The sequence below is a fragment of the Carcharodon carcharias genome, chromosome 13 (assembly GCF_017639515.1).
Source record: "Carcharodon carcharias isolate sCarCar2 chromosome 13, sCarCar2.pri, whole genome shotgun sequence".
In the NCBI taxonomy this organism is placed as follows: Eukaryota; Metazoa; Chordata; class Chondrichthyes; order Lamniformes; family Lamnidae; genus Carcharodon; species Carcharodon carcharias.
In genome coordinates, this window is record NC_054479.1 from 22,918,307 (window position 1) to 22,945,375 (window position 27,069).

Genomic DNA, 27,069 nt, shown 5'->3' on the forward strand with positions numbered 1-27,069 from the left:
CGCCATTTCCGCCAACTCCAGCATGATGCCACTACCAAACACATCTTCCCTTCACCCCCCTTATCGGCATTCCGTAGGGATCGCTCCCTCCGGGACACCCTGGTCCACTCCTCCATCACCCCCTACTCCTCAACCCCCTCCTATGGCACAACCCCTTGCCCACGCAAAAGATGCAACACCTGCCCCTTCACTTCCTCTCTCCTCACCGTCCAAGGACCCAAACACTCCTTTCAAGTGAAGCAGCATTTCACTTGCATTTCCCCCAACTTAGTCTACTGCATTCGTTGCTCCCAATGTGGTCTCCTCTACATTGGAGAGACCAAACGTAAACTGGGCGACCGCTTTGCAGAACACCTGCGGTCTGTCCGCAAGAATGACCCAAACCTCCCTGTCGCTTGCCATTTTAACACTCCACCCTGCTCTCTTGCCCACATGTCTGTCCTTGGCTTGCTGCATTGTTCCAGTGAAGCCCAACGCAAACTGGAGGAACAACACCTCATCTTCCGACTAGGGACTTTACAGCCTTCCGGACTGAATATTGAATTCAACAACTTTAGGTCGTGAGTCCCCTCCCCCATCCCCACCCCCTTTCTGTTTCCCCCTTCTTTTTTTTTTCCCAATAAATTATAAAGATTTTCCTTTTCCCACCTATTTCCATTATATAAAATAAAAAAAAAACCACTAGAGCTATACCTTGAGTGCCCTACCATCCATTCTTAATTAGCACATTCGTTTAGATAATATCACCAACTTTAACTTTAACACCTATGTGTTCTATTGTACTATTGTTGTTGACATCTTTTGATGATCTGCTTCTATCACTGCTTGTTTGTCGCTACAACCACACCAACCCCCTCCACCTCTCTGTCTCTCTATCTCTCCGCCCCCCACACACACACCTTAAACCAGCTTATATTTCAGCTCTTTCCTGGACTCGAACTCAAGTTCTGTCGAAGGGTCATGAGGACTCGAAACGTCAACTCTTTTCTTCTCCGCCGATGCTGCCAGACCTGCTGAGTTTTTCCAGGTAATTCTGTTTTTGTTTTGGATTTCCAGCATCCGCAGTTTTTTTGTTTTTATTTTTTTTTCCTCATTTAATGTCATTAGTTGGTTCCTGGAAAATGCAACGTTATTCCATATGACGCTATGTGGAATAGTCTGTCTGAGGCTCATAACACTCTCCCGAGATTTCCTTTTCTCTGCCTTACCTAAGATCCAAGAGTGAGCTCTCGCAGGTTCAACATGGGAGGTATGTGGGAATGTCCAGGTGTATGGCAGCATTAACACAAAGCAGCAACAATGAAATGCAAATGCAAGGTTCAAATAGGAGAGCGACATTAATGCAAAAATACATTGTGCGGGATGAGATTAAGTGAGGACCTCTGTATTCAATTTGGTTTTCTGCTGTATTATGAACCTTACAATCTGATGGCATCATGGACCTCGCCAGGTTTGAAAGCATGTGGTTTACCTCTTAAGGCCTACTATGACCATTCTCCACCACACACTCAGCAGAAGCTGGGAAACCTGTCTCAAAAAAGGTAAATTGGCTAGACTTGGGGTCACAGATACATGATTGTAGAGTTCCTGCCCTGCCAAAGTGACACCTTCACAATGGAGGTAAATCTAACGTTACATAGTGGTATTGTCACTGGACTAATATTCCAGAGACCCAGGGTAATATTCCTGGGTTCGAATCCCACCACAGCAGATGGTGAAATTTGAATTCCCTAAAAATCCGGAATTAAAAGTCTGATGATGACCACACAACCATTGCCAGTTGTTGTAAAAACCCATCTGGTTAGGCATCCTGGTCTGGCCTACATGTGACTCCAGACCCACAACAATGTGGTTTACTCCTAAATGCCCTCTGAGTAAGGGGCGGTCAGTAAATGCTGGCCTAGCCAGTGATGCCCACATTCCATGAATGGAGAGAAGAAAAAAGTCTGCTTCTTCTGTGTCCAAAAAGTCACATCTGGTGTGCCTCAGAGTTCAATCCTTGTCCCCTCCAATTCATCGTTTAGATGTTACTCATTGTTGATGCATTGCTGTATGCCAATGACACTCTGCTGTACCAGCTCCATACTAGAACTGTTCAAATGTTCCCATTTTCCACAACAGTTATCCAACAAGGTCTGGCTGAGCTAAAATAATCCCTCCTCCCCACATTTGCCCCTGCTCTGCACACCTCAATCCTCCAGAATAGCTGATCCATTACTGTTAGAACCATAGAAAAGTCGTGTCTGCGCCAGCCAAAAAAAAGAGAAAAGAAAAAAACTAGCCATTCATTTTTAATCCCACTTTCCAGCACCTTATATAGCACTTCAGCTGCAGATCCAGGTATCTTTTAAATGAGTTGAGCGTTACTACCTCAACCACCAATATAGGCAGTGATTTTCAGATGCCCACCACCCTCTGAGTAAAACAGCTAGAAACAGGTCTTTCCTGTCTACCCTATCTAAGCCCCTCATAATTTTGTACACCTCAATTATGTCACTCCTTAGCCTCCTCTGTTCTAAGGAAAACAATCCTAGCCAGTCCAATCTCTCCTCTTAGCTGCAACTTTTGAGCCCTGGCAACAATCTTGACTCTCCTATGTACTCTCTCCAGAGCAATTATGTTCTTCCTGTAATGTGGCGACCAAAACTGTACACAAAATTCCAGCTGTGGCTTAACCAGCATTTTATACAGTTCCATCTTTACATCCCTGCTTTTGTATTCAATATCTTGTCCAATAAAGGAAAGCATTCCATTCGTTTTCTTTCCCATCTTATCCACCTGTCCTACCACCTTCAGGGACCTGTGGACATGCACTCCAAGGTCTCTCGCTTCCTCAGCCCCTCTCAATATCTTCCCGTTTATTGAGTATTCTCTAGCTTTGTTTACCCTCCCCAAATGCATTACCTCACACTTTTCTGAATTGAATTCTATTTGCTGTTTTTCCACTCGCTCAACCAAAACATTGGTATCTTTCTGGAGACAACAGCTACCCTCTTCACTATCAACTACATGGCCAATTTTTGTGTCATCTGCAAATTTCCCAATCGTGCCTTCCATGTTTAAGTTCAAGTCATTAATATATACAACAAACAGCAAGGGCCCCAACATTCAGCCCTGGAATGCCACTGGAAACCGCTTTCCATTTGCAAAAACAACTGAGCCAATTTTGGATCCAACTCGCTGCCTTCCCCTGTATCCCACGAGATCTCACTTTTCTGAACAGTCTGCCAAGTGGGACCTTGTCAAATGCCTTATTAAAATTCATGTAGACTACATCCACTGCATCATCCTCATTAATCCTCCTTGTTACTTCATCAAAAAATTCTATTAAGTTAGTAAGGCATGATCTCCCCTAACAAAGCCTAAAAGACTAATCCTGATCAATCTGTGCCTTTCTAAGTGGCAGTTTATCCTGTGTCTCAGAATTGATTCCAATAATTTGTCCAGCACCAAAGTCACTGCCCAGCCTATAATTTTCTGGCCTATCCCTCACCCTCTTTTTAAATATTATAACAACGTTTACAGACCTCCAATCCTCTGGTACCTCGCCTATATCTAATGAGGTTTGGAAAATGATCCTTAGAGCATCCGCTATTTTCTCCCTGGCTTCCTTTAACAACTGGGATACAATCCATCTGGCCCTGGTGATTTATCCACCTTCAAGGATGCCAGTCTCTCCAATACTTCCTCTCTCATTATGCTTATTGTGTCTAATATTTCACACTCCTCCTTAACTAGAATGTCTGCATCATCATCTCTCTCCTTAGTGAAGACAGAGGCAAAGTACTCATTGAGAACCCTGCCCACTTCTTCAGCAGCAATGCACAAAATACCATGTACATCTCTGAGAGGTCCTACCTTTTTATTAGTTATTCTCTTGCTCTTAATGAACTGATAAAACATGTTTGGATTTTCTTTGATTTTACCTGCCAATATTTTGTAATACTCTCTCTTTGCTTCCCTAATTTTCTTGCTTATTTCACCCCTGTACTTTCTATAGTCCTCTAAGCTGTTTCTTCACATCTGCTGATCTCTGCCTTTCCCTTTTTCCTTATGTCACTGAAGCCAGAATTCATGCTTTTGGCACCCCCTGGCTTGAGTTCGCCATTGTTCTCCAGTCTCGTTTCCTGCTTCCAGCATCCATACACTGCCTCATTCAAAATGATGTGACCCATATTATAACCAGCACCAAGGCCAAAATCCTCATCACCCCTGTCCTTACTGCTAGTTTTTTTTTCATCAATGTTTTCAAGATATACAGGGGAACAGATAGAGAAGATGGAAAGAAATGATTTCTGCTGGTTTGGGGGTTCTGGGACCAGAGGGTTTAGTCCAAAAAATTAGAGTCAGACCTTTCAGGAGAAACACTCCTACATGCAAAGAATGGTAGAAGTTTAGAATTCTGAATTCTAGAATTGGTAATTGAGTGCCACATCAATTGTTAAAAACGTCAATCTCAGATTTAAAGTTTTGTTAACCAAATGTATTAAGATATATGGGGGAAATGTGGGTATGTGGAATTAAGTTGCAGATCAGCCATGATCTCATTGAATGGAGGATCAGGCTGGAGGTGCTAAATGGCATACTCCTCTTCCTATGTTCCTGTGTCCCAGAGAAAGGGCTTCTGATCCTCAGCTTCACAATTCTCCATGATTTTGCCTCTCCCTACCTCCAAAATTTCTAGTATTGTTTTCTTGTGTACATGCTCCTTTACTCTGAATCAGCTTAGTTATTTTTTTATTTGTTCATGAGATGTGAGCGCGGCTGTCAAGGCCATTTATTGTCATCCCTAGTTGACCTTGAGAGTAGATAAGAGTCAAGCACATTGCTGTCTGTCTGAAGCCATTTTTAACCCCTTTGTATTTTCTTCTCTCTTCTTGTAGCTGTTATTCACTGTATTCTGTGTATTTACTGAACACCATCTAAATATAAATTGCTGAGACTGCTTTATTTTTATAATAACATTTCTCTGTTCTCTTGAGTGACTCTTGCTAGGTTACATAGTTCCATTGGTACCAGTGGCCCTCCACTACCTTGTCCAATTGACCATCCTTTATGACCCTCAATAGTGAATGTGAGCAGGCTCATGCGCCATGATAGATATCAAGGCTAAGCTGTAGACTGCCCAATCTCTACACTTGTGCAATTCTGTCAGAGGTAACTTCCTTTTTTGTCCTTCAGGGTGACAATGACCATGTTCATCATCTAAGGTGTTTGGTAGAGTTCCAATGGATATATAGATGACTGCTAAGGCTGATCTGTGCCTGGAAAGTTCTGCGGCAAGTAGGATACCACAGACGATTGATTTTTGGATTAGTTTCTGGCTCAGGATTTCCTCTCTTTGTGTTTTCTCTCTGCATCTAATATGTGCTTGCTTTCAAAAGAGGCTCTGCACCATTTTTATTTGGTTGTGCCAGATGCAGCAATATGGGCAACCTTCTCTGAAGACTCAAAGCCGATATCAAAACTCCTAAGTGAAGCCTTCAAAGGTAACGAGATATTGATCGAGATCAGAAGTGGGAATCCTGGCTGATGTTTTCTTCTTTGTCCCTCTCTAACCCCATTGTAGCATCACCAGTGCTCCAGGGAGGGTAAATAATTCAACTTTAGCCAGAGATCAAACCTGGGATCTTCCTGGCCCTTTATGGCTTGGTGCCAAATCACAGGCTACGTGTATCAATTAAGCCATTAAAAGTATGACTTAAATGTTTAATTAACATCATGTGAATAGAATTACATAGAATATACAGAACGGAAGAACCAATCCATGCATGAAATTGTTCAGTGTGAGAACAAGTTCAGCCAGATGGAGGAGAGTAGTGGTGGATGGGGATTGTTTGGGCCTCTGTTCGAGGAAGAAGCAGAGAGCCCTCAAGGGGTACACACCCTTTGTCAAAGACACCGTGAAGAGGTAGGAATCAGGTGACATGGACCTCTAGTCTGTGGAACCGGTAATATTGCTTTGTGGAACTGTACAGCAAGTCTGCTGTTTACCATTCTACAAGCAGCCTCATAGAAAAGGAGCTTTGCCCAAGTTGAATACCTGGCCCCATTTTCACTTGTGCTGGAACTTCTGTACCATCACCTACAAGACTGATTCATCTCTGCATGCCTACCTCACCGTGTGAAGTCAACATCACTGGAAGAGTGAATTATACAGCATCGATTTTGAGCCCACCAACCCCCGTAAAGATATATCTCATTGGACTTGATTCTGGACTCATGTGAAACAACATTTCTTTTCTCTGTGGCCTCTTCACTGTAAATTTTTCTTTTCTCTGTCCCTCTTTTACTGTATGAATGCAAAGGAGGCAATGTTGTGCCCTTCTCGCATTTTGTGTGTGTGTAAATAAACTAACCTTTTGAGTTCATCCTATTTCAAGTTTGCTGTGGGGTCATTAATAGAAAATTGGATCAGACCAAAACCGAAGGGTTGGGAAACAAGCCACCACTTATAAAGAGGGAAGCAAATCAATACACCCTTCTCTTTATGGGTAGGTGGAGAGAGGAGGAATTAGTGTTGTTTAAATTAACTCCCCTCCTGTCCATAACAATGTAGTTCCAAAAACCCAATAAAGCTTCCTTAATCCTTGAGCAACAGACATCCATCTTTCCCTTGGGCAGCACACCTCTATCACACCCTGCAATGCTGTGACCTTTCTCCCTAATGCCTATACTTGCGGGGAAGAAGTGGTGTCACGGGTTAATGGCCAGCAACCCAGGAGGGTGGAAATTCTGTTCATGGAATGACATCATTAAAATTCCTCGCCAACAGCTGTCTTATTGAAAGGCTGATCGGCTACCTGTATGTGGCAGCTGCCATAGACTGCTGTACTCAAAGTGCAGTGGGATAGAGGAGAATAGAACAGAGTGCAGTGGGGGAGGGTGTCTGCTGATTGGAGATCAGAGCAGGTTTGCTCTTCCTGGCCCACAAGCAGTGCTAGAAAGGTACTTAGCTGCTAGATTCAGCAGCTCCCACCTCCCTTTTACTAGCAGCTTTCCCACCTCTTGGTAACCTGGCCGCAACCATTAATTTCAAGTTGCTGATAAAATATTATAATTCCCAAGCCACCTCCAGAGAGAGTTACTCAAATTCACCGCAGTAGAAAGGGACATTTGTGGCAGTTTAGGGTCAGGTTCCCCATTTTTAACAATTTAAACCGACTCGGATGCTGTCCTGACCATCCTGGGGTTGGCTGGTGGGGTTAAAATCCAAACAGTTCCCCCTGTGTTTTTTTTACCTTCTGGATTGTTTAATTGAACTTAAAGAAGCAAAAGATCTAGGGCGTGAGGAAAAGTGCATGATTATGTTCTTTATGCTGCTGTCTGTCACTTTCCCTCTTGCCTCCTAAAGGCACTAGCACCTTCTGGGATACAACTGTTTGAGTGCCAGCTGCTCACCAAGTGGTTATTCTGCATATATGAGCCTGGAGTGTGAATGTCAGCTGGCTGCTCAACTGCGACATATTACAGCCAATTGGAGTCCTGTCCTTACCCAACAGTCACCCAAATGGGTCACAGGGTAGCCGTTAACATCAGGAACACTTTCTGATTTGTTTCTCCTTTAGACCAAGGTTACTGGAATTGGAACAACGACATATATTTATATAGAGCCTTTAATATTGTAAAAACATTGCAAGGCACTTCACAGGAGCATGATCAGGCAATTTTGACACCGAGCCACATAAAGTGTTATCAGGACAGGTGACCAAAAGCTTGGTCAAAGACATATGTTTTAAGGAACGACTTAAAAGAGGAAAGATAGTGAGAGAAATGGAGAGCTTCAGGAAGGGGATTCCAGAATTTAGGGTCTAGGCAGCTGAAGGCACGGCCACCAGCGGCGGGGTTATAAAATTTGGGGATGTTCAAGAGGTCAGAATTGGAAGAGCGCGGAGATCTTGGCAGCTTGTAGGTGTGGAGGAAATTGCAGAGACAGAAATTTGAAAACAAGGCTGAAAATGTTAAAATTGAGGTGTTGTCAGATCAGGAGCCAATGTCGGTCAGCAAACCCTGGTGATTATCAGCCAATCTCACAAAGATTCAGGAAGGAAACTCTTTCTGATGTTCAAATCGATGGTCCTTAAATTTGAATCGTGCTTGTGCTGCTGACTTTGACTTGTTTACCCATAGAGTTCTGCCTTGTGAGAAGCCCAGGGTTGGAAAATTAGAGAGCCAACTGCACAAGGACGTAAACCGTTCATGCTGTTCTCCATCCCAGCTGTGTAATATTGGGTCACATTATAATGGAGGATTGTCCATTTCATTCTGTTACCTTGATCTTGGATCATGCGGCCAACTATGAGATGTTGCAGCTTTAAATTACCTGTTGAAACTTATAATGAGCGTTCATCAGTTAAAATGGAACAAGGCAGTCAGTGTTTCAATGTCAGCTCACTTTACATCTGCCCCTCCCACATCTTTACAGAAAATCCCTTGGCTGAATATTAATAGCAGCAAAAGCGATGGTACCACACTGCTCCAGGGCATCAACAGATCAAGGAAAACACACTGTTCACATTTTACTGAAAGCTCTTCCCCGCCCCCCCATTCCCAACCCAGAGTTGTTTTTATATGTGTGAGGGTATGGTCTCATCAGAATGGCAATAGAAAGTACATTGTACCTGCCTTGGACAAACTAACTGTACCCATTTGTAACATAAATGACAAGGTAAAACCCCTCAAACTTTGCATACACATTTTTTTTTGGGTGCCTGTTTTCAATCAGAGGGTGAAATGCATTACCCTGAAAATTCTGTTTCTATTTCTTAATAAAACTGCTTCATAGAGAAGCCACCCTGACACCCAAGGGTTGTCAAATGGCTGAATGCACTGTTCGTGTTGTTTTGTAAATTTAATAATTGAGTGAGCTCATTTTGCAAGAGGCCACCTTAGCAGCCCTAAGGGAATTGAAACTAAATACATTAGAAAGGTTGCAGAGGATATTTATCAGGATAGTTACCAGGTAACTTCAGTTATGAGGATAGATTGGAAAAGTTAGGACTGTTCTCATTGGAACAAGAGAGATTTTCAAGATGATGAGAGATTTTGATAGTTTTTCTCTATTCTATTCCCACTGGCGAGTAGAACAATAACCAGAGGTCAAAGATTTAAAAATCATTGGCTAAAGATCTGGAGGGGAGATGGTGAAAAATGTTTTTACGCTAGAAAGTTGTCAAAATCTGGAATGCTGTATCTGAAAAGGTGGTGGAAGCTGATTCCGTAAATAACTTTAAAAGGAAATTGAACGGGTATTTGAGGATGAGGAACTTGCATGGTTATGGACAAAAGCAGGTGTCTGAGACTGAGCACAAAGGCTCTTTCAAAGAGCCAGCACAGGCACAATGGGCCAAATGGCACCTTTCTGTATTGTATGAAATTGTATCCAAACATGTTGATTTACTTTTCTGAAAGTTTATTTTTATGGGCATATTTGAGTAAATTACTCACTTTTCATTCTGATTTTATCCCTTTTTCTTCATCACGCATAAACCCCCTCCCAGATTTATTGCCACTAAGCCTTACAGTTCGCTGCCATCTGACATACCAAAGACCACCAAGGAACTTCCCATTGTCCTGTTTAGTGCCACTTGCATGACAAAATTTTCAGCAAGAACTGATGGTGCACTTACACTTCAAGTTTAGTGTGTATGTGGAACCATTTCAACACTGCACTGACACCAATCCTAATAATGTCCATTGTGTCAAAGCCCAAACTTGCGCAGAAAGGTTTGCTCTAGTGACATATTTAGGCCTCATTTACACTTTCTCTGCAGTTTTGCTTATCATTGCATCAAGGCTATAGCTGTGTGAATGGATCCTAAATTAAGAGAGATTTGAACCCATAACTGTCTCCACTCCTTGCACTGAGTATTAGTGAAATGACATTCAGCACCACTGTGCCACCCCCTCACATTGCTTTCCTCTTCTCGCCCTTCCTCCATAGTGTTAAGCATAGATTGATAACCTTTAACAGTTGATGCCTAGCAATACGCATCTCAAGGCAGATGAAGTTCCAACCACACGTTGCTCCATTTCCTGCAGATTTCTGACTGCGTTCTCCAGACACATCCTGCTGATAAATAATTCCTCGGTTCGTGCAATAATAAAAGATGAATGTTAAGGAGGTCTGGAACATGGGATGCATTTTTGTGTTGCATCCTCAAGTGGTCTCTGTCTTCCTTCCATGTAGGAACAGGGGGCTATTATGTGCAAAGTCAGTAACGTCTAGAAGAATCCTCAAGTTCATCCAGAAACTGACCTATTAAGCTCTCGCTGCTCCTTCAATTGTGCTTTTTTATACAACTTATGTTAATTTCACATCCTGCACATTACTTCTCAAACTAAAAATTGCCCATGTCTTGAGGGCAGCGGAACCCATCGTATAGGTGTGTTCATATCAGTGATCCCATGCTTCTTGTTCCCAGGATCCATGCCGGTTGGTGAAGCCAAAGCTAAGGCACAGAGATTTTCTTGCTTGAGTGTTTTTTGACTTTGTTCAGTGTCAACTCTCCTCGCCCACCCCCAGTGTCCCAGCTAGCCCCTATTTTTATGTGGTCAAGTACCCCATCATCTGTTTCCCTTAACAATGTGATTGACATTAACAAATCCTAACAATGTAATTGAAAAGGCATTGACAATCCTAAGATAACAAATTCAGCTGTGTGCAGGTTACACAAGATGGCTTGGTGTTTCCTCATTGAGGGGATCATTGATCGCATATCAAGCATGTCCACCTCCTGATTTCAGAGATACGTTGGGAGCAGGTTGCCCAATTGCCTTCTCAACTGCAAAAGAAACTGAGGGGAAGAGAGAAACAAAGAGGAAAAATCTTGGTTACTAACAAATCTCTGAGATCACTGGGGACGTTAACAGCTTCAAACACAAATAGTGATTATTCTTGACTCAGTCTTGCTCTGTTTTATCTGCAGCCAAATGGGGCTTTATTTTGTACAGGTGTTATTGTGTGTGTATTTATTTATATCAATAGTTGACTACATTGGGTAATCATTTGTTCCAGTACTCAGCAATGGGCCTGAATGGATAAGAATGGATCAAAATTAAAAGCTTATTGCCTTTCATTTGAGTTAGAGGAGCTGTGGTATATTTTGACACTGAATGCTGTTGTATTCTCGAATGATATACCCACAGTAATATGCCAAACTCTAGGAGTCTTCTCTGCTAAGGTGAGAACAGTAAGATCAAACGTGGACTATCTCAGCTTCCCTGTGGTTAAAATGCATTATTAATTCAAATAAACACGGTTCTGCCTCTCTGTTTTCAGCATCTACTTCTCTTTTTAACTTGATTCTGTGGTTTTCTGCCCTGTGAGTATTATGCAGGGAAAGCAGTGGAAGGATTTGTCTGTCTGGGTTTACCTGGTCCTATCAGTTGGGACTGAAAAACAGAGAGAGAGAGAGGGGGGTGTGGTGCAAAAAGACACCATATACAACATTAGAATGATGAGACATAGGTTCTTGTAGAAAATAGTGGACTGCTCTTATTGTCCGGTGTTTAGCTACAGAGTGGGTTCTCCCTATCTCTTCAATCTCCCTGAACTCAAGGAGCATCTGACAATGTGCTGTGGGACCTTCAGCCCCTGGAATGATGCTGCTCATGTATACTCCTCTCACCACTTTCTCTTTGGAAACCCAAGCCAAGATGTCCCTCCTCCCTCCCCCACCACCAAACAAAGGAATTAGATCATGAAATGCTTCAACTACAGAATTACAAATGTTCTCCCTTCCTTAACTAAAATAAAAAAAACACTTCCTAGGTGTGTGGACAGCATGAAACACTGTCCTCTGCAGAGATCAAAATGTCAACATATTAGCTCTCCTAGCCCATCAGCTCCACTATTCTTGTGATTGATTAACAGGATCAGTGTTGAGCCCTCCTTAGAGGACCATCTGGTGTCCAGTCCAACAACAGAGCTGAAAACTTTCCAATGAGATGAAATTGATGTTACAGGAGTACTGGGACTTAAACCCACAGCCAGATGGTGGACAAAGGATTGTACAGCCTCTGGTAATGGGTAGTGATCTTCAGGATACTGATTATAAAATCAGGGGCATTTTTAAAATATCCATAATGCCAATAAAACAAGCAAACAGTAATAATTAGAATTGAGAATGAAAGGAGCCTCAGGAAAAAAGAGTAGAGTAATGATCATTGTAAACATAGAAGCTAGATCATTGAAGCATTGAAGAACACACAGTAAAACCTGTAAATACTCATGCTTTGTCAACTACACGCATTGTCCAATTTATTAAAAGTATTTTTTAAATAATAAATTTAAGAATTTATCAAGGATTGTTTTGTGGAGAAATGAAAATACAATAGTCGTGACAAATGACAAAAGTGTTTTCAGCGTAACCTACATAATTGCATTGTGTGCGTTTATATACTAAACCTGTGATGAAATGGAACCAAAACCCTTTTTCTGTTTGTGTGTCTGAATGGAAAATACTTTTAGGCAGAGTCGACACAGGGTAAGTAACACTCAACTAACAGGAAGAATGGTAGACTTTAATTACCCTGCTACTGTATTTTTGTGATGTATATATTGTTACATCCTGGTTGTTTTCTTCAGACGCTGTATTTGAAAGCATAAATTAATTTAACACAACAGTGAACCATGAGCTCGAACAACTTAGAATTTGAGTAATTCAAATTATGACACAAGCATCTGTGCAAGCTTATAGGCTGAAACAGCAGTATAGTTAAGCATTGCAACATCCTGTCTGCCCAAAATGAAGACCCCAGCAGATCACTGATGTTTTGCACTTATATTGAAATATAGACCAGGTGGGTAGTCATTGTGGAATGACTCTATGGAATGCGCAATTAACTGTAAACACAGTTAAAATGGTTGACCATACCATCCTCCTCCAATGCTGCTCCACCAATATCCAGCTAGGTTGGGCTGCATTCACCTGATGCCATCCATATTTCTCTAATCATAGCCAGAGAATCACCATCTCTTCCTGCTCCCACATCATGACCTCTGGTGTCTCCCGAGGATCTTTCCTTGGCCCCCTCCTGTTTCTCATCCAAATCCTGCCCCTCGGCCATTATCCAAAAATGCAGCGCAGTTTCCGTATGTACAGTGATGACACCCGGCTCTACTTCATCACCATCTATCTCATCCCTCCATTGTCTTTTTAAATTGTCAGACTGCTTATCCGGCACCCGGTATTGGTTCAGCAGAAATGATCTCCAGTTAAATATTGGGAAGACCAAAGCCAGTGACAAACTCTGTTCCCCAGTTACTGACTCCATTACTGTCCTTGGCAACTGCCTGAGGCTTAACCAGACTGTTCACAACCTAGGTGCCATGTTATCTCCTAAGGTGAGATTCTGACCGCATATCTACGCCATTGCTTAACAACTCCATCACTGTCTTAGATTAATTGCTGCTGAAACATTTATCCATGCATTTGAGCATAAGAACACAATAAATAGGAAAAGGAGTAGACCATTCAGTCCCTCGAGCCTGCTCCGCCGTTCAATAAGATCATGGCTGATCTGCTTGTGTTTCGAATTCCACATTCTCATCTACCCCACCCCCCTGCCCCCCACCCACCGATAACCTTTGATTCCTTGCCTAAAAAGAATCTATCCTAGTTCTGTCGAAGGGTCATGAGGACTCAAAACGTCAACTCTTTTCTTCTCCGCCGATGCTGCCAGACCTGCTGAGTTTTTCCAGGTAATTCTGTTTTTGTTAAGAATCTATCTACCTCTGCCTTAAAAATATTCAATGACCCCGCTCCCGCTGCCTTCTGAGGCAGAGTTTCAAAGTCGCACAACCCTTTAAGAGAAAAAATTTCTCCTAATCTCTGTCCTAAAAGGGTGTCCCCTAGTTCTGGACTCACCCACAAGAGGAAACATCCTTTCCACATCCATCTTGTCATGGTTACCTTTCAACTTAACTAGTCCAAAAGACCATTGGCCAGCCTCCCACATTCTACCCTCCATAAAATTTAGCTCATCCAAAACCCAGCTGTTCATACCCTATCTCGCGTCGAGTCCCATTCGCCTATCTCCCCTGTGTTCACTGGCCCACATCGGCTACTAGTTAAGCAATGCTTCAATTTTAATATTCCCATCCTTGTTTTCAAGCCCCTCCATGGGCTCATCCCTCCCTTTCTCTGTAACCTCCTTCAGTCCCACAACCCTACAAGATACATGCACTCACCTACTCCTGGCCTCCTGAGCATCCCAGGATTTTAATTGCTCCATCATTGGTGATCGTGCCTTGAGCTGCGAAGACCCGATGCTCTGGAATTCCCTCCTTAAACCTCTCTACCTCTTTTCTTCTTAAGATGCTCCTTAAAACCTACCTCTTTAACCAAGCTTTTAGCCATTGGTCCTAATATCTCCTTATGTGGCTTAGTATCAAATTTTGATTTATAAAGCTCCTGTGAAGTGCCTTGGGACATTTTGTTACATTAAGGGCACTCTATAAACAAAAATTGTTAACATTTCAGATTTTGCTCTGGCTTTTTCACATCAGCATGTCCATTTCTACAATTTTAAGAATGACATATAATAAATTTGAATATTTAATTTGTGCCACAAATAACTAAATATGTGTGTTAACGTTCACATACACATACAGATGTGAGCCATTCTGCAAAATCACAAACGCCTATTGATTCATAGTGTTGCACCTATCTCTGTCCTTTTCTAATCTGACTATTGATCAGTTTTGTTCTAAGGTTGGGATGTCATTGCTGAGAAATAAACCATCGTCTTTGCAGTCAACATTAACATTTCTAGGTGAGGTAAAGTGTGTGTTATATTTAGAGTATCCTTATCTGGGGCCTTTTTGAGTGAAATTCTTAAATTGTTCATTTTGAATGGTTTTTGTGCTGTGAGCTCTCAGTCCCTGAGAATTGGATTGTTTCTCCAACCCCACCCAAAGTCACTTTGCATGAGAACATTGGGGTTGGACAGGAGATGGTCATCCCATCAGTCTGGGCAAGATTCTGCCCCAGGTCTACTGTCCTTAGAATTTTCCCTACTCTGTGTATTACTCTGAGACTTCCCCTTATATACAGATCATTTTAAAATGGTGCATGTTTAAACAAACTAGTGAGGAACAAAATGAATACAAAAGAAACTGAATGACATGAGCCACATTGAGCTCAGAAGTTAAAGCATCTATTTTAAGTGATAGGACTTTAAATTAGTAAGACAAAAGAAGGGATCTGGTGAAATGACATTTTGTCAGAAAACAGAAGAAATAGATAAGAGTAAAGGTCAGACCAAGGAAGGAAACAGGGATAATACAAACAGTCATGGAACAAATACAATTATAAAACAGAAGTATAAAAGGACTCTTAAAAAGTTTTTTAAAACTATTAAAGTTAAAAGACCAGCTATTAAATATGAATTAAACTGTCTGCATACAAACACACATGATATCCAAAATAAAATGAGGGAACTAGAGACAATAATCTGTTGCAAGGAACCAGTCGTAGTTGGAATAACTAATGGCTACATAAAGAACCCAACTGACAGCTAAATATTGCAGGTTACAATGTCATCAGAAAGGATAGGGAGGGAAGATGGTGGGGACAGGTAGCTTTACTAATCAGAGAAAACATAATAGCTGTAGAAAAAGAAATATAACTAATAGGTTAGAACCAGAATCCATATAGGTTGCAATATAAGATATGGGGTTGATCACACTAAAAGAGGTATACTATGACTACCCAATTATGGAAAGGGGGTGGAAGAAGAAATATGTAAGCAAATAAGTTAAATGAGTAATTATTATTCTATCTTCAAATAAACTGGCAAGAAAAGATAGTACAGGAATATAGGGAATGGAGTTTTTACAATGTGTGTTGGACCTCTTTCTTACCTTGTATAAAAAGTCCAACAAAACAGGGAACACTGCTGGATCCAGTAATAGGAAATGAATCAGAACAGGTTAATAGATGTAAGCATAGGAAACATCTAGGTAATAGTGATCATAACATCGTAATGTTTAAGATAAACATTCAGAAGGACAGATAAGATGAAGACCAAAGCAAAAAAATTGAATAAAGTTGATTTTAAAGGGATGAGTGAAAATAAACTGGAAAATTTTACTGTCAAATGATTTTTTAAAAATACAGCAGTAGGAAACATTTAAATTGATGCTCAATGGGGTCCAGGAGAAATGAATCTTATTTCATAGCAAGAAAAGCACAGCCAGTAATTACACACTGTGGATAAATAAAGAAATAGAGCAACAATGAAACTAAAAGCAAAAGGCATACAGTAAGTACATGGGCAGTAAAGGAGAGTGTGACAAAGGGAATATGAAAAGGTTAAGAAAGAAGTCAAATTAGGAAAGCAAAGAAAAATTATGAAATTAATTTATCAAAGAATTTAAAAAGAAATTGTAAAGTATTCTACAAAAACATAAGCAACAAAGAAAACGCAGAATGTGGATACCACTAAGGAATACACAAGATGAACAGTGACAGCAAAATGGCCGAAATATTAATTAATTACTTTGCCTCAATTTTTATTAGGGAAACTTTAGATGGTGGAATATGACTGTAGAAGATATTAAAAAAGATATAGACATTTAAGGTAGAAAGTGGAGAGACAATTAATAAACTAATCAAACAGAATGGATAAAATTCTTGGTCGAGATGAATTGCATCTTCTCATATTAAAAGAACGTGGGGAAGAAATAACAGGCGCTATTACATACAAATAAAAATTCATTAGAAAAGGAAATAATGCTAGAGGACTAGTGACAGCTAATGTGATTCTGATATTTTTAATATTTAACATTTTAAAATATTTAAATAGAGAGAATAAGCCCAGGAAACACTTTAATATCTTGAAACTGAAAATATCATGAATAGTCAGCATGAAGGAGAAAGGAATAGAAGGATATTTTGATGAGAAAGATGAATAAAGGTTGGAGCAGGCTTGCTTGGAGCATAAACACCAGCATGAACCCGGTGGGCCAAATGGCATCTTTCTATGCTGTAAATACTTTTTACTTTAATTTATTAAGCAGAAGCATAGCTACTTGATTTCAATAGGTACCTTCTGCTCTGTAAGCAAGTCTTGTTTTAAATATTCATGCAGAGTGAGACACCATTTTTGTGACTGCTTGGCAATGTAATGCTTTGCTGCATGGAACCACTTTTTATGAGACAGACAGACCCATTCAAGTCCAGTGAGTGTCTTGTAATTTGTTAGAATGTTTGATAACTTTATTACTCTTTTGGTAATGGATTATCTTCTGCTTCCTTGTCCTGGTTTCTGTCATGATGAAGCCAGGATTGCAGAACTGAATGCAGGGATGTGAAGGAAGGGGGGCCAGTGTTGTTGCTCTACTCTATACTGTGCAATTGTTTGAAAGAAACTGTGTAAATTCTGTTGATCGCTCATTCAGATCCCTTGGCCCAAGGTAATGTGCTCTGATTTTCCCTTTTATTTCCCATAATGAATTTCTCCATCGCCGTAGCATTCAGTGCCATTCTCTGAAAACCCAGCTGAGATATTCCTCTATTGAGGGTAACTACTCTCACAATGCAGTTTAAAGCTAACCACTTGTGAACTCTTATAGTGAACTTTAATAACATGTTTTTGTTTTCAACCTACAGATCAACTTCCCTTCCCCTGCCTGTAACTTAGTAAATTTATTCAGCGAATATCTAAGCCAGTAAGGTCCCAAGTTCTAACCTAATTCATTCTGTGCAATTAATTCATCAAATTCAAAGAAAGAAAAGGCTTGAATTTATATAGTGCTTTTCATGAGCCACACACCATCCTGACTTGGTGGAACTATATCGTTGTTCCTTCACTGTCACTGGTCAAAATCCTGGAACTCTCTTCCTAACAGCGTTGTAGGTGTACCTACACGACACAGATTGCAGTGGTTCAAGAAGGCAGCCCACCACCACCACCACCTCAAGGACAATAAGGGATGGGCAACAAATGCTGACCTAACCAGCGATGCCCACATCCTGTGAACGAATAAATAATGTCTCAGCGGGAGTTTGAACCACCAACCTCTGACTTGGTGGAAAGAATGTTACCACTGAGCCAAGGCTGGCACCTTTGATTGGTAATAGAGATAGTACAGTTGGCATCTGTGTTGCTATGTTAGGGAAAGTACACATCAGCCAAGTTTTCCTACTGTTATTGCTATGTTAATGACCTTTACTAAAAGTACAGCTAATGAAGATCCCATGATTGTCTGCCGAGCATTAACTCTGGGCTTACACTTCTTGGGCAAGGTGTCAGAGAGCTGCTGTTGTACCATTTCTCAATATGATCCCATCTTCGATTAGAAAAGTCGGGGGTGGGAGGACCACAGTAGGGGTTGTGTCTCGTTGGAGATTGTACAGATTTCTTACACGATCTTACTTTCACCAGCCAGTCATAGGAAAGTTGGAGTCTCTCCAGAGAGCAGAGGTCTGGGTTGTGTTGCAATCTGAGTGTTTCTCTGTTAATGAATAAAAATGTTCCTTTGCAGAAGGAGCTGCTGAATCGTATCCATTTCGGTTACAAGATGCCGAAAGCTTCAGAAACCTTATTGTTCAAATGACAGCATAGGGCAACTCCCTTTTGAAGTGCTTTATTCAAATAGAAATCTTAATTTATTTTGACAAAGGGGTTCAAAGGTCATAGTTTAATATTTAAATTCCAAATCCTTAATAATAAAATGAAGGTGACAATTATTTCGGGTGTTCACTTTGTACTCGAGACTAGGTGCCATTTTACTCTCATCTGCACTTTTCTGCACTTGTGAGCTTCATGAATTTGAGGCATTAAAACACTCAAGCACTAAACAAGTAACAAAGAAAAATTAAAATTACCAATGTTGGAAAAATGAAATATAAACAACTTGCTTGATTGTTTCAGATTCAAAATTTGTGTTTTTCCCATTTATAAGTATATTGAATTCTGTTTTAGTGAGCTGACCAAGATATATATGACTAATGTGCTATTTGCTTTTGTTTTGAGGGGATTTTTTGGTTTTCCACTGTGTTGTCATTAGAAAAGCCTGTGACCTATTTGACTCGTGGGGAGCTGGCTCAGAATTCTTCCAAAATAGGTAATTGGGATTTTAGGCTTTTTTGTACTTCTTAACTGGTTGGTTACGTGTCAAGTGAATAGTTATTTTGAGGCAGTGTGATAGGAGAAATGGCCACTTCACAATAATAATACTCAAAGTAGCCTCAAAATGAATACTATAATAGAAAAGATTGTTTTTCCAGTGCTGGTTAACTTGGCCAGTATTGATAGGGATATACAATATAGAGGAAAGACACTACCATTCCTGTGTAATGTTGTTGTTGGAAGAATGTGCAGTAAAAATCTGCAACTGACTACTGGAGATGTTAAACTGAAAAATTGATTTATAAAAAGCCAGTAACTAGGGTGGTAGAGAGGGCTTTAAACTAAATAGTTAGGTGAGGCATCTCATGGGGGAACATGTGGTAAAGGAGGAGGCAATAAGGTAGCAAATGGATAATGACAATCAGAGTGTGACAGGAAGGGACAGATTGTACAAACTTAAGAGTGCAACACAGATAAGGCCAAAGTTTACAAAAATAGTAAAAAGACGGAACTAAAGGCTCTGTATCTGAATGCATGTAGCATTTGTAACAAAACAGATGAATTGTCAGCTCAAATAGAAATAAATATTTATGACCTGATGGCCATTACAGAGAAATGGCTGCAAGATGACCAATGCTGGGACCTGAATATTCAAGGGTACTTGACATTTTGGAAGGACTGGAAGCTAGGAAAGAGTGGTGGAGTTGCTCTGGTAATTAAGTATGACATTCGTAGAATATTGAGAGATGACCTTAGTTCTAAGGATCGAGATGTAGTTTGGGTAGTGATGAGAAAGAGCAAAGGGAAGAAGTCAATTATGAAAGTTTGTAGGCCCCCTAACAATAACGTTGCTGTAGAATAGGGTACACAGGAAGAAATACTGGGGGCTTGTGAGAAAGGTACAGCAATAATCATGGGTGATATTATTCTACACAAAGATTGGACAAATCAGATCAGCAAAGGTAGCCTTGCAGATGAGATCATAGTGTGTTTTCAAGACAATTTCTGAGAGCAGTATGTTCTAGAGCCAACCAGAAAAGGTCCTAAAAGAAGTGGCTACAAAGACAGTAGATGCGTTGGTTGTAATTTTTCAAAATTCCCCGGACTCTGGAAAGGTCCCATCAGGTTGGAAAATAGCAAATGTAACTCCTCTGTTCAAGAAGGCAGAGAGGCAGAAAGCAGGTAACTACAGCCCAATTAGCTTAACACTTGTCATAAGAAAAATGCGAGAATCTATTATTTAGGAGATTATAACAGGGCACTTGGAAAATCTAAATGCAATTAGGCAGAGTTCATGGTGTAGGGCATAACATACTATCATGGACAGTTGATTGGTTGGCTAACAGGACACAGAGTGGAGATAAATGGGTCACTTTCAGTTTGGCAAGCTGTAACCAGTGGAGTGCTACAAGGATCAGTGTTGGGACCTCAACTAATTTATATCAATGATTTGGATGAAGGGACTGAATGTATGGTTACTAAATTTGCTGATGACACAAAGATAGTTAGGAAAGTAAATTGTGAGGAGGACATAGAGTCTAGAAAGGGATTTAGATAGATTAAGCAGGTGAGCAAAAAATTGGCAGATGGAATATGATGTGGGAAAATGTGAATTTATCCACTTTAGCGGGAAGAATAGAAAAGCAGTATGTTATTTAAATGGAGAAAGATTGCAAAACTCTGTGGCACAGAGGGATCTGGTGTCCTGGTACATTAATCACAAAAAGACACTGCAGGTACAGCAAATGATTAGGAAGGCAAATGGAATGTTGTTGTTTCTTGCAAGGGGAATGGAATACAAAAATAGGGAAGTTTTGTTACAATTGTGTAAGGTGTTGGTAAGACCACATCTGGAGGACTGATTGCTAGGATAAGGGGGTTATCTTATGATGAAAGATTGGTCAGGTAGGCCCTGTATTCATTGGAGTTTAGAAGAGTGAGAGGTGACCTTATTGAAACATATAAGATCCTGAGAGGAGTTGACAGGGTGGATGGTGAGAGGATGTTTCCCCTTGTGGGAGAGACTAGAACTCGGGGACATGGTTTAAAAATCTCCCATTTAAGATGATGATGAGTTTGTTTTCTCTCTGAGAGTTGTTGGGCTCTGGAATTCTCTTCCCCAGACAGCAGTGGAGGTAGGATCAATGAATATTTTTAAGACTGAATTAGTTAGATTTTTGATTGACAAGTTAAAGGTACAGGAGGTAGACAGGAAAGTGGACTTGAGGCCACAATCAGATCAGCCATGATCTTATCAAATGTTGGAGCAGGCTCAAGGAGCCAATTGGCCTACTCCTGCTCCTAATTCATATGTATGTTTGTATGTATTGCAAGTAAATGAGTGTGAGTGGCAGAAGGGTGGATTTTTCCTCAAACCTATTGAATGTTGGGTCACTATGAACTTCAAATTGCTTTCCAACTTGGCAAAAGGCTTGACTTGAGTTGGTTTCACCTGGATGGGCATGTGGCCTTTTTTTGAGGACAACCTGGCATTACCTTTACAACCCGAATTTCTAACTCGCCACCAATCCCCTATCCAGCCTTCTGGAGTCATGATCTCCATCCAGAGGTGGCTTCGGCGCGGGAGTAAAAATCTCTGCATGAATAATACGCACTCTCTTCTGTCTGCTCCTGTTTTTAGATCTTGCAGAACTGGTGCTTGCTGCTGACCCAGAGCTGCGTGGGTGTAAAGTGCTAGGGTGTGAACAGATTGAGTTGCTCAAGGATGCTTGCACTCACAACATATAGTTCCTTTGCTAAAGAAAACTATCGCCCTCTGCTACTTTTTTGCATATCCAAGAAAAGCATTTTTTATTAAAGCAGTTCCTGATGGGGGTGGGGCGGTAAACGTTTGATTTCATGCGCAGTATTCCTTAGTAACAGGGGGCCCTGGGATGTTGAACTGTGCCAGGGTCGAGTTGCCAATTTTAGTTAATACGCAAAGACGTTTTCGGTGTTGCTCACAGTTAGAGGGGATGGAGCCATTGGCACCAGCCAGCTCCTGTGTGTGTGTTTTTTTCGTGTGTGAGAGACCCTGAAGGGAATGCTGCACAGTCGGTGAACTGCTGAGGTAGCGTCTACGCTCTTGCTTCATATTGATCAGCACAGAGATGCCGATCGTTTTTAACGTGGAAGCAGCAGGGTGAACATCAAGTGGCCACGTCTGTCTTTCTCGTCTGTTCCGAGGAGATGGCCACTGCAGATGAGGAGCGTGCAGAACCGGCCTGTCGTTATATTGGTGTAAACAGAGCCGAAACGATGCCATTGCAGGTTTTTAACCTGGTGTTGTATCCCCCACCACCGTTCGGCACAAAGAACTCTCCGATGCTTCAGGGGTTAATATTCACCTCCCTGAGGAAGGGTGAGAGAGAGAAAAAAAAAATAACTCTCCTGGGGTTTGTGTGTCCCTGGAATGAATCCAAACAATCCATTCCTGTCCAGCCCTACCTGTAAACTTGCTCCATTGAGTCGGGTGACTCCTGGCACAAAGGCGCGTTCAAACAGGCAAATGCTGAGCTTTGGTTACCAAGGCAACAGATCTCTCCTCGACGAGGCCCAACCCAGATCCTTCCTCTGGCAGGGCCTCTGCAGTTTGTTCACCTATAGCTCATTGTTGAATCTCCAGAGGAGGAAGGAGGGGGAGAGTTGGTGTGTGGGGTGGGTGGGGGGGATCTGCCATTTGATCAACAGCAAAGCTTCCCCAACCGGAATTTCCTCTTTTGTTTCCCTGTTTTCACTTTTAAAAAATAATTGAAAGAATGGCGAAGCCGAATCTGTGGGAAGGGAGGGGAGAGAGAGAGAGAGAGAGAGGGAGGAGGAGGAGGAGGAGGAGGGGAGGAGGGAGGGAGGGGAAGGCGAGAGCAATCTGCTTCTCCCGGCTCCCGTCTCCCGTCACTGAATGTAATGTGGGATGTTTACTGTGACACTCCAGACAGGGAGACCAAGCCTCCCGGAGTGTAAAAGGGGCGGCGGGGTGTGTGTGTGTGTGTGTGCAGGATAAAGATTGTGTATGAAACCCACCCCGGGGCTGGTCGGATAGGAGTCCTGCCGCACTCATCAACGCCTGTCACATTCCTGAGCCGTGATCACCCATTCATCCCCCTCCCCTCCCCTCCCCTGTGTGGACGGGCTTGATGTCACGGGAGAATCTTCCCTCGCTCACTCTCCTCCTTGTTTGTGCTGGAAACTGCGAGCAGTCAGCAAACTCCGTCCGGTCGGCGACCTGCCTACAAAACTGGCCACACACTCTGGCCCGTGCCTTCCTTCCAGTGCCGGGTGACTGGGAATCGCTTGGGTCTGTAACCTGCGGGTGGGACTTGAACGAAGCTAGTGTTTTTTTATATATATATATATGTGTGTGTGTGTGTATAAAGTGCCAGCCTGAGTATACGTGCTACCTTAGAAATCACGGCAAGAACCTTGTCTCCCTTCTCTCTCACTCACTCTTCTTCCTGAGGGACGGAATGGGCCATCATCTGTCCCCAGTACCTGGGATTGTTGTAAGCAGGAGGATTTATGGCTGCAGCGCTGCCTGCCAGCTCTCCCAGTAAAAAGGACCGAGGAATTAATTAAAGCCTTATTAGGCGCCCAAGCTGTAACGCTTGGGAGCTGGTCTGACCAGAGGAACGAGGTTCTTGGTTATGAAGTTTTAAATCTCCCACTACCCCCCCCCCCCCCCAGTCGCTGTGCGCTGGGAGTAAAGTGGAAAGGGGGCAACTCAGTGAAACTGGCAACAGCCAAAGAGACAGCGGGGATTCCACAGGGAGCGGCTGAAAGATGAATCGGGACTGACGGCGAATTTGAAGCACCTTTTTTTTTGTTTGTTTTTACTCCCTCTCTCCCTCTCTCTTCCTGTTTTGAAAATGCTTTTGTACCCAATTTCTCTCGCGTAAATGGATTATCTCGGAGACAAGCTGACGGTGGCTCAAAGTCACATGGCCCAATGGATGGGCACGGTGAGGCGGTCATTGCAAGAAGCCTTGAACCTTGTCGGCACAGCCGTGACCCAGGAGCGGAGCGGCACCCCTGGGAGCGGGGAGCATCTCGGCAGAGCTCCCCTCAAACGAACCTCCTCCTTCCGACACTTCGCCTCCAGGAGCAGGGAGTCGTTCAGGCGGTTTTCAGTGCGGAGCCAGCAGAGATTCCAGTCTTTGAGGAAAAGGAGCACGCTTTCAACCAGTTCAGATCCCCAGGACACTGTAAGCTCTCCTGTTGATTTTTATTTGAAACCCTTTAAACCGTGCGCCAGCAAGGAATTGGCTGAAACCCGCGTATAAAGGTCAACTTGCTCATTAAATTAGAATTTGATTGTTTACTGCCTTGGGGCAGCCATGCAACACAAAATTAATGTGTTGAAAAATTTCCTCAAATAGCAACTTAAAAGGTGTATTCGTGTAGTGGCAAAACATTTTTTTTTTGAATTATGAAATGATATTTTGCGATAGGGTGGGTGATCGTATGAAAATCATTTTTTCCTGCTAAGAACCTTTCCTTATCCTGCATTGAATACTGTTTGTGAAGTTGTGTTTTTGTGTTGTGTTTGCAGTTGAAATTATTAATAATTGTTGATCTGTAGTTCAATTTACTGCGTGCTCATAAAACTTAAGGAAGTCATAGATGGTCCTCTTAGAAATGGAACTTCTGCTACTCTTCTGTGCACATTTGAACATGACCTAGAGCAAGGGCAGCAGCCTTTAGATGCAGAATAAAAGTCTGCACTATCCCAGCAAATACTTTCAAATCAAGACCAGCATAGTCAGATGTAGAGTAAGCGTCCTGTTCAATATTAGCAGGTTACAAATGAGGTAGACTTAAGACATGTCTTAACCTCAATCTCAGCAGAGCATTGCTTACTGCACCAGCATGTCTTTTTAAAAATCTCTACAGCAGCCATTTTTTTGGTCTTCAAATGATGATGCTAGTTTGTTGCTGTACTTTAAGCAGGTTTGCATGGTCAACAGTGGGAATGGGCTTAAACCACCCAAGCTCATTATAACTTATTACAGTCAGTGGGGGCAATTTTCATCCTGGATTTTCACATGAATCTGAGAGGTGAAAGGGCAGTATAGCCAACACTGTTTACCCACTACCCTTGAATAGAATTTATTCAATAGTGAGCTACAGTTTTATAATTTTCCATTTTTTCTTACCTTGAACATTATACAGCTGCTTGAGGTGTTGGAATAGGTGACACTGATTGTTACATGATAGATTGTCAAATATTAGCAGGATTTATAATGAAATTTCAATCAGGAAGTTTCTCTTAGATTTGCCTTTAGCAATTCTATCCTTCCAGTGATTTCTAGAAACTCAATTTAGGACATTGCTTCAGTGCTGCTCTCTCCTTGCCTCACCTGATTCAAAATCTGCTACCACCTCTCGAAGGACTGCAGTAGGATTTCTGGCCAAAGTTAAATTAAAGCTCTGTCTTTTTAAAGGAGGTGATTGTCCCAGAAATGCTATGAATGTAAGCGTTTGTAAACATAATCTGCAAATTTAATATTTATTAATAGACACACAAAAAGCCAAAACCATCTTCAACAACTTATAATAAGTAGCTGTGCTTATTACAAAAAAGCTGAACATCCAGTTGACTAAAACTCTGTAATCTTGCTTCCAATTGAAGCTGTCTCCCTTTCTGGTCAGCCAATGCATAACCTCACTTTTCTTTTGAACTTGGAGTTGAGCTCCATAGCCCTTATTCTATTCAAAACTCAAAAAACTTGACCCTTGAGCATCCTCCACACCAGCCTTCCATGCTGCAGCCTGCCCAAACATCAATATAAAACCAAAAATTCTGTGGATGTTGGAAATCTGCAATGAAAACAGAAAATACTAGAAATACTCAGCAGGCCAGGCAGCACCTGTGGAGAAAGAAACAGAGTTAATGTCTCAGGCCAATGACCTTTCATCAGAACTTGACAGCCTACACCCTGCCTCAGAAGATGTCCTGCTTGCCCATCATCCCTGTGCTAATCAGCCTCCGCTGTTTCATTTTTAATGTATTGAATTCAAACATTCTTTTTCCTTGCTTACAACTCCTTCCATGGCCTTGCCCAGCTCTTAAGTTTTAGCTCAGGCATTATGGTGACCCAACTTTGGTCCCTTGTGCAGCCCATTTCTCATGTTCTTCACTTAGTAATTCAGCTTTCTTCATTTAAGCCTCGTCTATTCTTTGGAACTCCCACATAACCCTCCACACATTGCTATTTCTCTCCCTGCCTTTAAATTCCTCATCAAAACTGATCCTTTGACATTGCTTTCAAGCTGCTCTCCTAAATCTATCATCACTCAGTTAATTCTTTCCTATACAAAACACTTAAAGTTGCAATACAAATTCAAGATGCTGTTGGTTTAGGTGTGTCTCTTCACCAAATATGCATTGTTTTGTGCTTTTGCAGCTGTATATATTGTAAAAAAAGGAGCTGAGCATCTACTTGTGTGTAAAAGATTAATTTTATTTTATCTGACCGCAGCTGAGTTAAAGTTTTACAGGTCAGATCACGTGCTGTTCATAAGCTATGCGAAGCAAGTTGGGCTATTTCAGATTACATAGCTATCCACCTTCACCTCCCCTCACGGCCCACACCCCACTCCCCATTTCCCTGTTTCTTGCCTTCATAGATTTGGAGTCTGGAATGTTGTTCTGATCTAAAAAAAAATTCTGGTTGCATTTGCAGCCAATTAGTGGGTTTTTACAGTGTGGAGTACAGCAGGGAATTTCTATATTTGCTCTTCTTTGTATAAATATAATTGACTAACATCAACTGAATAACCTGACCACGTCAGGAAAGGCACCCAGTTGATGTCCGTTGCTGTCGGGTGGAGTCTCAGAGAGAGGGGCTGTCCAGTGCTCTGTAATCAGGGTCCACAGTCTGACTTTTTGTGTGACATCAGTACTGATTTCAACAAGCTGCAGGGTTCACATTGCACAGGTTCAGGTATAGTTTAATGATGATAAAAATGGCTTATTTTGTACTAGAGCACTGT

The 27,069-nt window shown here is 41.7% G+C and overlaps 1 protein-coding gene across 3 annotated transcripts in view; it reads left to right on the forward strand.

Annotated features, from left to right (window-relative positions):
- Positions 1-27,069, forward strand: part of LOC121285829 — a 238,360-nt gene that overhangs the window by 139,571 nt on the left and 71,720 nt on the right. Inside the window, exon 7 of one of the 3 annotated variants that reach the window (XM_041202700.1) lies at positions 5,182-6,333. The exons of the other annotated variants lie outside the window; for them this stretch is intronic. Coding sequence (XP_041058634.1) covers positions 5,182-5,209 — 28 coding nt within the window. The 3' untranslated portion in view covers positions 5,210-6,333. Of the gene's footprint in view, positions 1-5,181; positions 6,334-27,069 lie in introns of those variants that run through there. 3 annotated transcript variants of the gene reach the window in all.